This window comes from Podarcis raffonei, chromosome 12, assembly GCF_027172205.1.
Source record: "Podarcis raffonei isolate rPodRaf1 chromosome 12, rPodRaf1.pri, whole genome shotgun sequence".
NCBI lineage: Eukaryota > Metazoa > Chordata > Lepidosauria > Squamata > Lacertidae > Podarcis > Podarcis raffonei.
Genome location: NC_070613.1, coordinates 7,502,987 through 7,515,853, shown reverse-complemented (window position 1 = coordinate 7,515,853; position 12,867 = coordinate 7,502,987). Strand labels below are relative to the sequence as shown.

The window sequence follows — 12,867 nt, the reverse complement described above, 5'->3', positions numbered from 1 at the left end:
TTGACCCTACACATTTCCGTTTCCCTTCTTGTCCTGAGCCCTTGGCTTCATCAGCCGTCTTCTGGTCCCTGCCAATTAGTTCTCTATGGCTAGATTTGATTTTTTTGATTTTTTTTACTGTGTGGTTCTTCCCATCTTTGTTGTTGTTGTTTTGTCGTTTAGTCGTCAAGATGTCAAGTCCCGCAGGGCCCTGGTCTCTTGTGACAGAGCGCTTCACCAAGTCGGAGCCAGTGCTGAAAAGGCCCTGACCCTGTTGTTGTTGTTTAGTCATTTAGTCTTGTCTGACTCTTTGTGACACCATGGACCAGAGCATGCCAGGCACTCCTGTCTTCCACTGCCTCCCACAGTTTGGTCAAACTCATGCTGGTAGCTTCGAGAACACTGTCCAACCATCTTGTCCTCTGTCATCCCCTTCTCCTTGTGCCCTCCATCTTTCCCAACATCAGGGTCTTTTCCAGGGAGTCTTCTCTTCTCATGAGGTGGCCAAAGTCTTGGAGTCTCAGGTTCAGGATCTGTCCTTCCAGTGAGCACTCAGGGCTGATTTCCTTCAGAATGGAGAGGTTTGATCTTCTTTCAGTCCATGGGACTCTCAAGAGTCTCCTCCAGCACCATAATTCAAAAGCATCAATTCTTCGGCGATCAGCCTTCTTTATAGTCCAGCTTTCACTTCCATACATCACTACTGGGAAAACCATAGCTTTTACTATACGGACCTTTGTCTGCAAGGTGAAGTCTCTGCTTTTTAAGATGCTGTCTAGGTTTGTCATTGCTTTTCTCCCAAGAAGCAGGCGTCTTTTAATTTTGTGACTGCTGTCACCATCTGCAGTGATCATGGAGCCCAAGAAAGTAAAATCTCTCACTGCCTCCATTTCTTCCCCTTCTGTTTGCCAGGAGGTGATGGGACCAGTGGCCATGATCTTCGTTTTTTTGATGTTGAGCTTCAGACCATATTTTGCGCTCACCCTCATTAAAAGGTTCTTTAATTCCTCCTCACTTTCTGCCATGAAGGTTGTGTCATCTGCATCCCATCTTTAGGAGTCATCAACTGCTTAATCTGATTCCAGGGCTGGCTTGCTTCCCCAGAATTCGAAGCATCCGGTGTTGAAAGAAACTGGAAAAAAGCACACATCTCATGACCTTTGGCTCGATGGAACTGGCGTGTTTTGCCGTGTGCTTTTGCAGGAAAGATTGACAGGCATCCTCTGGAGACGCCGATCATGTCGGCTCGCTCTGTCAGAGAGCCCACTGAAGTACAGGCAATTAGTGTCCAAAAGACTGAGCAGTTTGTCTGGAAAATTGTACAAGAAAGCGGGTCAGGTTTGCTGCTCCTCGTTATGCAGCTGGGATGGGAATTTGTAGACTTGCGTTCTGGCAATCGGTCAACTGGTTGTTTGCTTAAAGCTGCCCTGTTTAAGGGCTTTTAAGAAAATCCCTTTTTGCTTAGTGTTTATGATTTCCAGATGTAATCTTGAGTGCCTCCTTTTAAGAACATAAGAAGAACTTTCTGGATCAGGCCAATGAATTACAGACCAGCATCTGTTCTCAGAGTGGTTAACCAGATCTCCTTGGGGAACCCACAAGGAGGATTCGATCACAGAATGACAACAACAACAACAACAACAACAACAACAACAACAACAACAACAACAACAACAACTTTATTATTTATACCCCACGCATCAGGCTGGGTTTCCTCAGCCACTCGGGGCGGCTTCCAGCGCATATAAAAATATGATAAAACATCAAACATTAAAAGCTTCCCTAAACAAGGCTGACTTCAGATGTTTCCTAAAAGTCAGAGAGTTGTTTATTTCCTTGACATCTGATGGGAGGGCGTTCCACAGGGCTGGCGCCGCTACCGAGAAGGCCCTTTGCCTGGTTCTCTGTAACCTCGCTTCTCGCAGTGAGGAAACCGCCAGAAGGCCCTCGGCGCTGGACCTCAGTGTCTAGGCACTGGGGTGGAGATGCTCCTTCAGGTCTACTGGACCGAAGCCGTTTAGGGCTTTAAAGGTCAGCACCAACACTTTGAATTGTGCTCGGAAACGTACTGGGAACCAATGTAGTTCTTTCAGAACTGGTGTTATATGGTCTCAGTGGCTGCTCCCAGTCACCAGTCTAGCTGCTGCATTCTGGATTAGTTGTAGTTTTCAGGTCACCTTCAAAGGTAGCCCCACATAGTGCACATATCTCAATTAATCACAATCCTAATATTTATTCATTGCTATGGTTTAGGGGGATTCCCGCCCCCCATTTATAACAATAGTTTATGTGTTGTTTTATCTGACTTCCTCCTTCAGGGACACTGGGCCAATAGTTTCAACCGACCATGCAACAGGAACTTCCCATCAAACATGTTTCACAATTCAGCAACTTGAATAGGATATTGCGTAAATACAAATATTTCGCAAGAAATTTGGTGCGGCTTAGAACCGAAGCCAGCTGTAAATTAATCTTTGTGCGGGATGGATGATGCCAATCCTTAAGCATGCAGAAATCTGGTTTCTATCAGGATGGTCAGAGGGAGGGTGTTTTATGTTTGTGCTGTCTAGAAATTGGAAGCGCCGGAATATATGCATCCTGTCTCGGACTGACTGTTCAAATCTAAGAAGAAACCACTAGCTGACACTGAATTTTAACTTAAGAACTGTCTGTGATGGAGATCATTGGTTTCAGGTTGGCAGGGCTCGTAAATATATAAAATGAAAACTTTGCAGGCATTTTCAGGTGTGACGCATCCAGGTTTTTTAAATCAAAACCTCTCATTAAAAACTAAACACCCCCTGTGCCAAATAAGCAAAGGCACCACCCACATACAAATTTGCTTTTGCTTTCTTCTAAAGCATCTCTGACAGTTTATCTTTACGTCAGAATAGATCAGACATGCCAGGAATGAAAAAATGCTTTTCTTCTATGCCTGCTAGTTAAGGGTAACAAGTATTGCAAAAATTAATTAAAACAGTTTTAGGTATAAGCTTTCGTGTGCATGCACACTTCTTCAGATACACTTGTATAAGCACACGAAAGCTTATACCTAAAACTACTCAGTTGGTCTCTAAGGTGCTACATTATAATTTTTTAATTCTTTTGGAAGGTTTCTTTCAAAGACTTTCTTAGATCATATAACTTTTTTGAGGACTTGACTCTTTTTTTTAGGTTTTTAAGAAGAGTCTTTTTAACTGTATTTTTAAAGAATTGTTATAATTTCTTTTGACTATGGCAAACCAACAGGGCTACCTACTTGAATCTTGCAGAAATTAAACTTGGGGGAGAATTGAACTTGCAGTAGGGCTGGAATTCACGGCCCCCTTGTGTAAAATTGGGGGCATCTCAACAGCATCCCTTTAAAACAGGCATCATCCCTAGCTAACAGGACCAGTGGTCAGGGATGATGGGAATTGTAGTCCCAAACATCTGGCGGGCCGGAGTTTGCCTATGCCTGCTTTAAAACAATTATATTAATCCCAAAGATGGCTCTCTTCATATGACTGAGTTGTGCCTGCATGCATTCCATAAAAGTGCAAAGGTCAAAGGGGCATTGCATTAACACCCTCTGTTGTTGGCCAGGGGTTACCGTATTTTTTGCTCTATAAGACGCACCAGACCACAAGACGCACCTAGTTTTTGGAGGAGGAAAACAAGAAAAAAAATATTCTGAATCTCAGAAGCCAGAACAGCAAGAGGGATCGCTGCACAGTGAAAGCAGCAATCCCTCTTGCTGTTCTGGCTTCTAGGATAGCTGCGCAACCTGCATTCACTCCATAAGATGCACACAGATTTCCCCTTACTTTTTAGGAGGGAAAAAGTGAGTCTTATAGAGCAAAAAATACGGTAATTTGAGCTTGAGCTGCTACGTACTATTTGGGTCCTTTCCTGCAGTCAACCAGGCTTAGAGAAATAGTGGGGCCAAGAGATGAGTCTCCAGTGTCGTAGAAGGCAGAGGTGGAAGGGACACGGAAAAGTGTAGGATATTGGCTACATTTGGATATCACAATACACTGTGGCTTATTGTGATAGAAATGTGCTGTCAGGGGCTTTGAGCTGTCATGCCCCTTTTCCTCTGGCATGGCTGTGAGGAGGTGATTTCAAACCACTTCCTTTGTTTTTTAAAACCACAGTTTACTGTGCCCTTCAAGCCCTAAACTGTGGTTGATCTTAGCTACAGTTTGTGGAGAGTAGCCAGCTTGCGTAACCCGCAGTTTGGGTTGTTAAGATTAAGCATGGCTTGTTGGATTTGGACAAACAGACCAGCAGTGGTTAATCGGAAGCAGAGAGTTTCCAAATGCTTCCTCGAACCTTCCGATGTCTCATTCAGGTCACGATAAACTGTGGCTTGTTGTGATGCCTAATTGCAGCCTCTCCAAGAGAAGACTGGAGAAGAGAGTGCACTCAGAGGTTTTCTGAATCACTTCCCTTCCTCCATTCATTGAGGAGATGAGTAATGCGGTGATTTTATTTTTCATTAATACAAATCATTCTGGTTCCCAAGCATTGCTGTTTTGCCAGAAAGCTGCAGCCAAGGTTGAAGTAGGAGGGAATACCGAACAACACTTGAATAGAGAGCAGCTTCCACTATTATTTCCATTTATTTATTTATTTTCTCTCTCATTTCTTTACTTCAACATTCTCTTTTAGTCGTGCATTTCTTTATCTCTCTCGGCTCCTGTTCCTGCTTCGTCTCCAGAGACGGAGGCACGCTGTAATGTCAAATGCGCTCACACTTAGCCAGTGAAAACCAGTCTGCTTTGAACTTAACCTTGGCCAAATCCATAAAACAGGACAGAGGTGGGGAAACCAAGGGCCACATGCCCTTCTAGAGGGCCACACACCAGTGGAGGGCAGGACCAGAGGTAAATTGGCAGGAGCATTGGATGTGAGTTTTTCCACTGAAAAGTAGGCCGCAGCCCAGCCACACAAAGGTTTCTACATAAACCGCTGTCAGTTGTAAGGGCAGGTGGGTGTAGCTTGAGCAAAATGGCGTCACAGGTGAAATGAGGAGGCCTCTTGTGCCTTATTATGCCCACGGACTTGAGCTTCTTCATTGTTTCCTTCGATCAATAAAACAGGAGTTGAGAAAGATTGTGTGCCCCTTCTCCTCTAACTCAAGCTCAGAGCCAGCAGATGGCTTCTCCCATGGCTTCATTGCCCCAGCAAGACCCACCTTCTAACCCCTCCTCAAGCTGGTCTTCCAAGAAATGTGATTGGAGGTCATTGAATGATCTTGGACCATTAATGGCCTTTCTGCTTTGCTGCTGTCTTTCTGCTTACCAGTCTCTTGTGGCGGTGGGGGGAGGAAATCATGTATGACAGGCATGCCCATCTTCAAGTGGGCTGTGATCTACTATCCAGTATAAAAAAAAACCTGGCAGTGATCTACCACCCTCCGAAGTAATTGAAGTTCAATCAATCAATCTTTATTTCACAGACACAGTATAGTGGTACCTCAGGTTAAGTACTTAATTCGTTCCGGAGGTCTGTACTTAACCTGAAACTGTTCTTAACCTGAAGCACCACTTTAGCTAATGGGGCCTCCTGCTGCTGCCGCGTCGCCAGAGCCCGATTTCTGTTCTCATCCTGAAGCAAAGTTCTTAACCTGAAGCACTATTTCTGGGTTAGCGGAGTCTGTAACCTGAAGCGTATGTAACCTGAGGTACCACTGTAGTTATGTTTGGATATCTTCATGACAGATCCAAATAGTTATTAGATGGAGAAGTAACTAAACAAGTGAGAAAAATCAAACTATATATATTTATATTAGTTTACACAGATCTGAGGAGCCAGTCAGAGCGCACCAGGCTCTCTCTCTCTCTCTTCTCTCTCTCTCTCTCTCTCTCTCTCTCTCTCTCTCTCTCTCTCTCTCTCGGCATCCCCATTCCCTCTCTCCACCTCAGTCTTTCCCCTAAAAAGGTAAAGGGACCCCTGACCATTAGGTCCAGTTGCGGACGACTCTGGGGTTGCAGCGCTCATCTCGCTTTATTGGCCGAGGGAGCCGGCGTACAGCTTCCGGGTCATGTGGCCAGTATGACTAAGCTGCTTCTGGCGAACCAGAGCAGCGCACGGAAACACCATTTACCTTCCCGTCGGAGTGGTACCTATTTATCTACTTGCACTTTGACGTGCTTTTGAACTGCTAGGTGGACTGGAGCAGGGACCAAGCAACGGGAGCTCACCCCGTCGCGGGGATTCGAACCGCCAACCTTCTGATCGGCAAGTCCTAGGCTCTGTGGTTTAACCCATAGCACCACCCACGTCCCAGTCTTTCCCCTACTGTTACTTTAAATCACAGTTGACTTTGTGCAGCCTGCGACCGACAAAAATCAGTCCATGATCTATGAGTTGATTGTGATTGACGTGTTGGACACGCCAGATGTATGACATCTTGAGCTTCTTGAAGGAAGAGTGGGTGCAATTATGGCTGATAAAAAACTCCTTGCCAGATAAAGACATTGCTAGGCAAGATCTGGAAGAAGCCATGAGCCCCACATCTCCTCTTCCTTGTTTGATCACTGCACTTATAAGACAAAATCTTGACACCGGCATCCTTGCTTCCACACCTCTGCCCTTCCAACAGCAAGTTCCTAGACCCTGAATGCAATTTGTTCATATTGCCAAAATGACCTTTCGTTTCTCTCATGGAAACTCCGCAGTTTATCAACGTTCCGTCGCTCGCATCTTTGATTCCATTGTACCAGAACCTTTCCACTCTCTTGCCTCCTTTATACAACGTTTTCTCTTTCTTTTCTTTTGCAGAGATTTGAAGAGCTTGTGGCAAAATCTTCTGGGCTACTCACACTCCAGTCACAGGAAAAGATCTAAATCTGTTGCATGAAGACTGCGGTTTGGTTGCTTGTCAAGATGATCGCCTGCTGGAAAACCTGTGTCTTGGCAGCCATCTTTCTTCCTTTGGTAAGTAACCCTAGGAGTGTTGCCATCACATCAAGCTACCCTCCTACAACCTGCATTCTTTTAGGGTAGATACCCTGGTTGCCTATGCAACTCTCCATTCCCACAACCCAGAGGTTGTTCAAGTGTGGGAAGGGGAAAAGAAAAGGCCAGTTCCTGAATGCACATTCGTGGTATTTTCAGCTGTGAGGGAGACATTTAACCTTTCAGTTTCTGGGAGTGAGGAAGCTGTGCTTAGGTGAAGGGAGCCTCATATGAATCTAACCAGGCTCATGGGTGTCCACATGAATTTTTCCAGGGTGGGGGGGCAACTTTAAACACTGAAAGGCAGGGGTGCAGACCAGTATGTCACCAAAAAATGGAATAATGCCTGCACATTTTCTTTCATATATCAGGTTTTACAAATTCTAAAAGCCTTTTTGTAAAAGGAATCTGGGGATTATGTTTCATGGAGGGCCTGAGGAGGGCAACTGTAAAAAAAAGGTAAAGGACCTCTGGATGGTCAAGTCCAGTCAAAGGCGACTCTGGGGTTGCGGCGCTCATCTCGCTTTCAGGCCGAGGGAGCTGGTGTTTGTCCACAGACAGCTTTCTGGGTCATGTGACCAGCAGGACTAAACAGCTTCTGGTGCAACGGGACACCGTGACAGAAACCAGAGCGCATGGAAACACTGTTTACCTTCTCGCTGCAGTGGTACCTATTTATCTACTTGCACTGGCGTGTTTTCGAACTGCTAAGTTGGCAGGAGCTGGGACCGAGCAACGGGAGCTCACCCCGTCACAGGGATTTGAACCGCCGACCTTCTGATAAGCAAGCCCAAGAGGCTCAGTGGTTTAGACCACAGCGCCACTTGTGTCCCTACTGTATCTCTTCCTCGCTGAAGATGTTTATGCCCAGATCCCTCCATTGTTTGACCCCATGGTGAAGAGATTTGAGTGGAGAGTCTCTTGACATGTAGAATTGTGTCCTGAACTTGTTGACCAAATTGTCTTCCGGTATAAAGATATTCAAGTGAGCTATTGTCCGTGGGGGCGGGGGGCAGGGCGGGGACCAGGGGACTCCCTTGGCTTGGCCAATAAACAAATAAATAAAAATCAGATAAACAGTGAGTTAAATCTTTGATTCTTAGGGCTCTGTTGCTGCAAAGTCTTAGTGGTAGTAGGTTATCTTCATTTCTTTGAGGGGCTGCTGACACCAGGTCCTTCAAGCGGATTATATGGACTGCAAACCTATCTCTTGAAGGAGGCAATAATTGTAACTTCACATTGTAAAGAGTGTCCGAGTCGGTGAGAAATGATATGTATCTTTGGAAAGAGAGAGAGAGACAGAGATAATGTTTTTCCATTAACACTACTTTGCCTTTGTTCTTCCGGAGCCAATATGTTCATTGCAAGAGCGATGCTGGGTCATTAATTTTCTCTAATGTTGTTCATGGCGGCCTACAATGGTGGCATTTGCAAAGCAGTTGCTTCTGGATTTCTCTGCCTGCCAAGACAGTTACTTGCTCGCGATTCCAAGAGACCTATTGGGCTTCCACAGTTTTGGAAGCCCTGTGACACCTTCTGTGTTGTCATAAGACTCATATTAATTCTTATCCATCCATAAATGAGAGCTGCAACCAAGGCCCCAAATGCGCTATTCATTTAAAGCAGTAGCATACTAGTACTTTAAATACTTGTGGCTCCTCCCCACCCCCCAATTATCCTGGGAACTGAAGAATAAGGGACATTCTATAGCTTGCTGTGCATCGCCTCATCCCCTTCTCACACGACTTGTTCAGTCTTCTGTTTAACATAAAAAGGTAATGGTCCCACGACAGTTAAGTCCAGTCACGAACGACTCTGGGCTTGCGGCGCTCATCTAGCTTTACTGGCCGAGTGAGCCGACATTTGTCCGCAGACACTTTTTCCGGCTCACGTGGCCAGCATGACTAAGCCGCTTCTGGCGAAACCAGAGCAGAGCACAGAAATGCCATTTACCTTCCCGCCGAAGCGGTACCTATTTATCTACTTGCACTTTGATGTGCTTTCGAACTGCTAGGTTGGCAGGAGCAGGGACCGAGCAACAGGAGCTCACCCCGTCGCGGGGATTTGAACCACCGACCTTCTGATCGGCAAGCCCTAGGCTCTGTGGTTTAATCCACAGCGCCACCCGCATCCCTCTGTTTAACATACCTTTCTTTAAAAGATGATTGGATGGATTCAAGGAGGATAGGTCCACCTGCAGGTTCTTGTTATGATGACTACATTCTCCCTGCACTGTCAGAGTCAGTTTGCCCCTGATTATCATTTGCTGGGGATCTCATGGAATCTCAGTGGCTTCTCATGGAAGCTTCATCTAATGGAATCATAGATTTGGAAGGGACCTTGGGGATCATCTAGCACAACCCCTTGCAATGCAGGAATATGCAGCTGTTCCATATGAAAATCGAACCTGCAACTTTGGTATTTTCAGCACCACGCTCTAACCAACCACCATACGTAGGACCCACGTACCTATGGGACTGCCTCTCCTGGTATGCCCCACAGAGGACCTTAAGGTCCACAAATAACAACACTTTGGAGGTGCCAGGTCTCAAGGTGGTTAGATTGGTCTCAACTAGGGCCAGGGCAAACCTAGACAGCATTTTAAAAAGCAGAGACATTGCCTTGCCAGCAAAGGTCTGTATAGTTAAAGGGTTTTCCCAGTGGTGATGTATGGAAGTGAGAGCTGGACCATAAAGAAGGCTGATCGCCAAAGAATTGATGCTTTTGAATTGTGGTGCTGGAGGAGACTCTTGAGAGTCCCATGGACTGCAAGAAGATCAAACCCCTCCATTCTGAAGGAAATCAGCCCTGAGTGCTCACTGGAAGGACAGATCGTGAAGCTGAGGCTCCAAGACTTTGGCCACCTCATGAGAAGAGAAGACTCCCTGGAAAGACCCTGATGTTGGGAAAGATGGAGGGCACAAGGAGAAGGGGACGACAGAGGACGAGATGGTTGCATAGTGTTCTCGTAGCTACCAGCATGAGTTTGACCAAATTGCGGGAGGCAGTGGAAGACAGGAGTGCCTGGCGTGCTCTGGTCCATGGTGTCACAAAGAGTTGGACAAGACTAAACGACTAAACAACAACAACAGGGTCAGGGCCTTTTCAGCAATGGCTCCGACTTGGTGAAGCGCTCTGTCACAAGAGACCAGGGCCCTGCGGGACTTGACATCTTTCCGCAGGGCCTGCAAGACAGAGCTGTTCCGCCTGGCCTTTGGTTTGGACTCGATCTGACCCTTATGTTTCCCTCCCCTTATGGTATTGATTTATCAGCAACTTTAAAATGAGGCTGCATTTTTAATTGAATTTTAACCTGTATTTTAAATTGGTTTCCCCCCCTCTTTTTCACCTATTATGTTTTTACTGTGATTTTATTGGTGTTAGCCACCCTGAGCCCGGCTGTGGCCGGGGAGGACGGGTATAAATAAAATGTATTATTATTATTATTATTATTATTATTATTATTGTGTTGCACTCGGTCCTGGTTTGTGGGCTTCCCATGGAAATCTAGCTGGCCACCGTGAGAACAGGATACTGGACTGTGAGGGCCTTTGGTCTGATCCAGCAGCCCGGCACTTATATTATGGCTGCTGTCAAAGTGTTTTTGACAGGGAGACCAAGCAAAGCCGCCACTGAGGAGACGCAGGGGTGAAACCTACAGCGCACATGTCCCCTTTAAGCTGGCTACAAAAGATGCGCGGGAAACAATTTGATTTGTGAGTCACAACGTTGCCTTGAGGGCTTTGAGCTGAATTCTAAAGCCAACTGCAATGCAGGTGTTTGAATTGCCAGTAATGATTCAATCAGGTGGATTTTTGGCGCTAAGGACTGGCACTTCCTCCAGATGCCTTTGTAGCGCTTCAAGGTTGGAGTGCGCAGATAATAAATGGTTCCTGCCTTAGGCTGCGATTAGTATGATAAGGCTGGTTTTTAAGGGAAGGCGCGAGCGGCACTCTGCTGTGCTAATGACAGGGTGTGAAGGAACACTGTGAATGGCAGAGAGGTAAATACAAGCCCGGGAGAATATTGGGAAGAAGAGGGAGGATTGCTCAGTGGTGGAGCTCAGTCGTTGCATCTGCAAGGTCCTCGGTTCAATCCCAGACATCTCCAGTTACGAAGGATCTCAAGAATAGCAGGGCTGTCCATTGGAGACCTTGGAGATTTAGGCAGCACTGCATTCCATCTTCCTGACATTTCCTTCTCTGATAACTTTCACGTTTTATGTGACCTTTCACACAATATAAAAGACACTTCTGAAAATCTAGCGGAATCTAGCAGGCGTTTGGTGCTCATTTCCATGTCAATTGCTTCCCAGTTGACCCAGAAATTGAGGGCGTTTTGTGCTGTATTTCCACCTGCCCAAGTTTTCATAGACCGTACCATCGCCCCTCCCCAAATGCAAAGGAGGTAAAGGGACCCCTGACCATTAGGTCCAGTCGTGGCCGACTCTGGGGCTGCGGCGCTCATCTCGCTTTATTGGCTGAGGGAGCCGGCATACAGCTTCCGGGTCATGTGGCCAGCATGACCAAGCTGCTTCTGGCGAACTAGAGCAGCGCATGGAAATGCCATTTACCTTCCCACTGGAGTGGTACCTATTTATCTTCTTGCAATTTGATGTGCTTTCAAACTGCTAGGTTGGCAGGAGCAGGGACTGAACAACGGGAGCTCACCCCATTGTGGGAATTCGAACAGCTGGCCTTCTGATTGGCAAGCCCTAGGCTCTGTGGTTTAACCCACAGCGCCACCTGTGTCCCCAAATCACACATGCACACACCAGACAAAATCAACAGACCCTGCAAACAGGAGGGAGAGGCAGGTAATAGCAATAGTTTCTGCATCCCATTGACTTGGTCAGTGTTTTTCGCACAAGAAGCAAATAGCATTTGGGGAGAGTTGTTTATATCGGATTCCCCATCTTCATCAGGTTTTTGAAAAAGCTCAGCTCAGTGAGGGGCGGGGGCTGCGGGGAAGTAGAAAAAGGAAATGCTGGAAAGAAATTGCAAGGAAATAGACTTGCCTCCAGCCACTTCAGATTCGGCTATTAATAACCAGGACGAGGAAGGAGACTATTCAAGGCTTTAATAAGCATGTTGCTGAATTTCTGCTGCTGAATCAGCAGCTTGCTTAACTGTGTTGTCAGCTTACTTAGGCCCTGGCAGGGAAGTCTACAGGGTGCATTAAAAGCTGGAGGGGAGCTGATGATATACAAATAGGAATATTGATAAAAATTGGACAGGCATCCCTTTTCTGCTGCACTCCTTGAACATGCCTTCTCTCATGGACAGATCACACTGCTCTGCCATTTCTCTGCCAGCTGTTTTGGACAGTCTCGTGAGTCTACGACAGGGGTCAGCAAACTTTTTCAGCAGGGGGGCTGGTCCACTGTCCCTCAGACCTTGTGGGGGGCCTGACTATATTTCGGGGGGGAAAATACAAATGAACGAATTCCTGTTGTTGTTGTTTAGTCATGTCCGACTCTTCATGACCCCCTGGACCAGAGCACGCCAGGCCCTCCTGTCTTCCACTGCTTCCCACAGTTTGGTCAAACTCATGCTTATAGCTTCGAGAACACTGTCCAACCATCTCGTCCTCTGTCGTCCCCTTCTCCTTGTGCCCTCCATCTTTTCCATCACCAGGGTCTTTTCCAGGGAGTCTTCTCGTCTCATGAGGTGGCCAGAGTACATGCCAACGAGCGCTGACCTCCGGGGATGCGTGCATTTATCAGACCAAAACCAACCCGGGCTCGCCCGGCCGCTTTGGTGACTCTAGATAAACTTGGGACGATCGCACGCCCCCGTGGTGGCGACGACGCATTCGAACGAATTCCTATGCCCCACAAATAACCCAGAGATGCATTTTAAATAAAAGCACACATTCTACTCATGTAAAAATTCCCCCACCGTCTGCAGGCCAGATTTAGAAGGCGATTGGGCCGGATCTGGC

The 12,867-nt window shown here is 46.6% G+C and overlaps 1 protein-coding gene across 10 annotated transcripts in view; it reads left to right on the top strand.

Moving 5' to 3' along the window:
• The window catches only part of ADCYAP1R1 (ADCYAP receptor type I), a 141,780-nt gene that overhangs the window by 29,424 nt on the left and 99,489 nt on the right, over positions 1–12,867 (top strand). For all 10 annotated transcript variants that reach the window (XM_053359201.1, XM_053359199.1, XM_053359204.1 and 7 more), the window contains exon 2: positions 6,748–6,903. In XM_053359201.1, coding sequence (XP_053215176.1) covers positions 6,823–6,903 — 81 coding nt within the window. In that variant the 5' untranslated portion in view covers positions 6,748–6,822. The remainder of the gene's footprint in view (positions 1–6,747; positions 6,904–12,867) is intronic.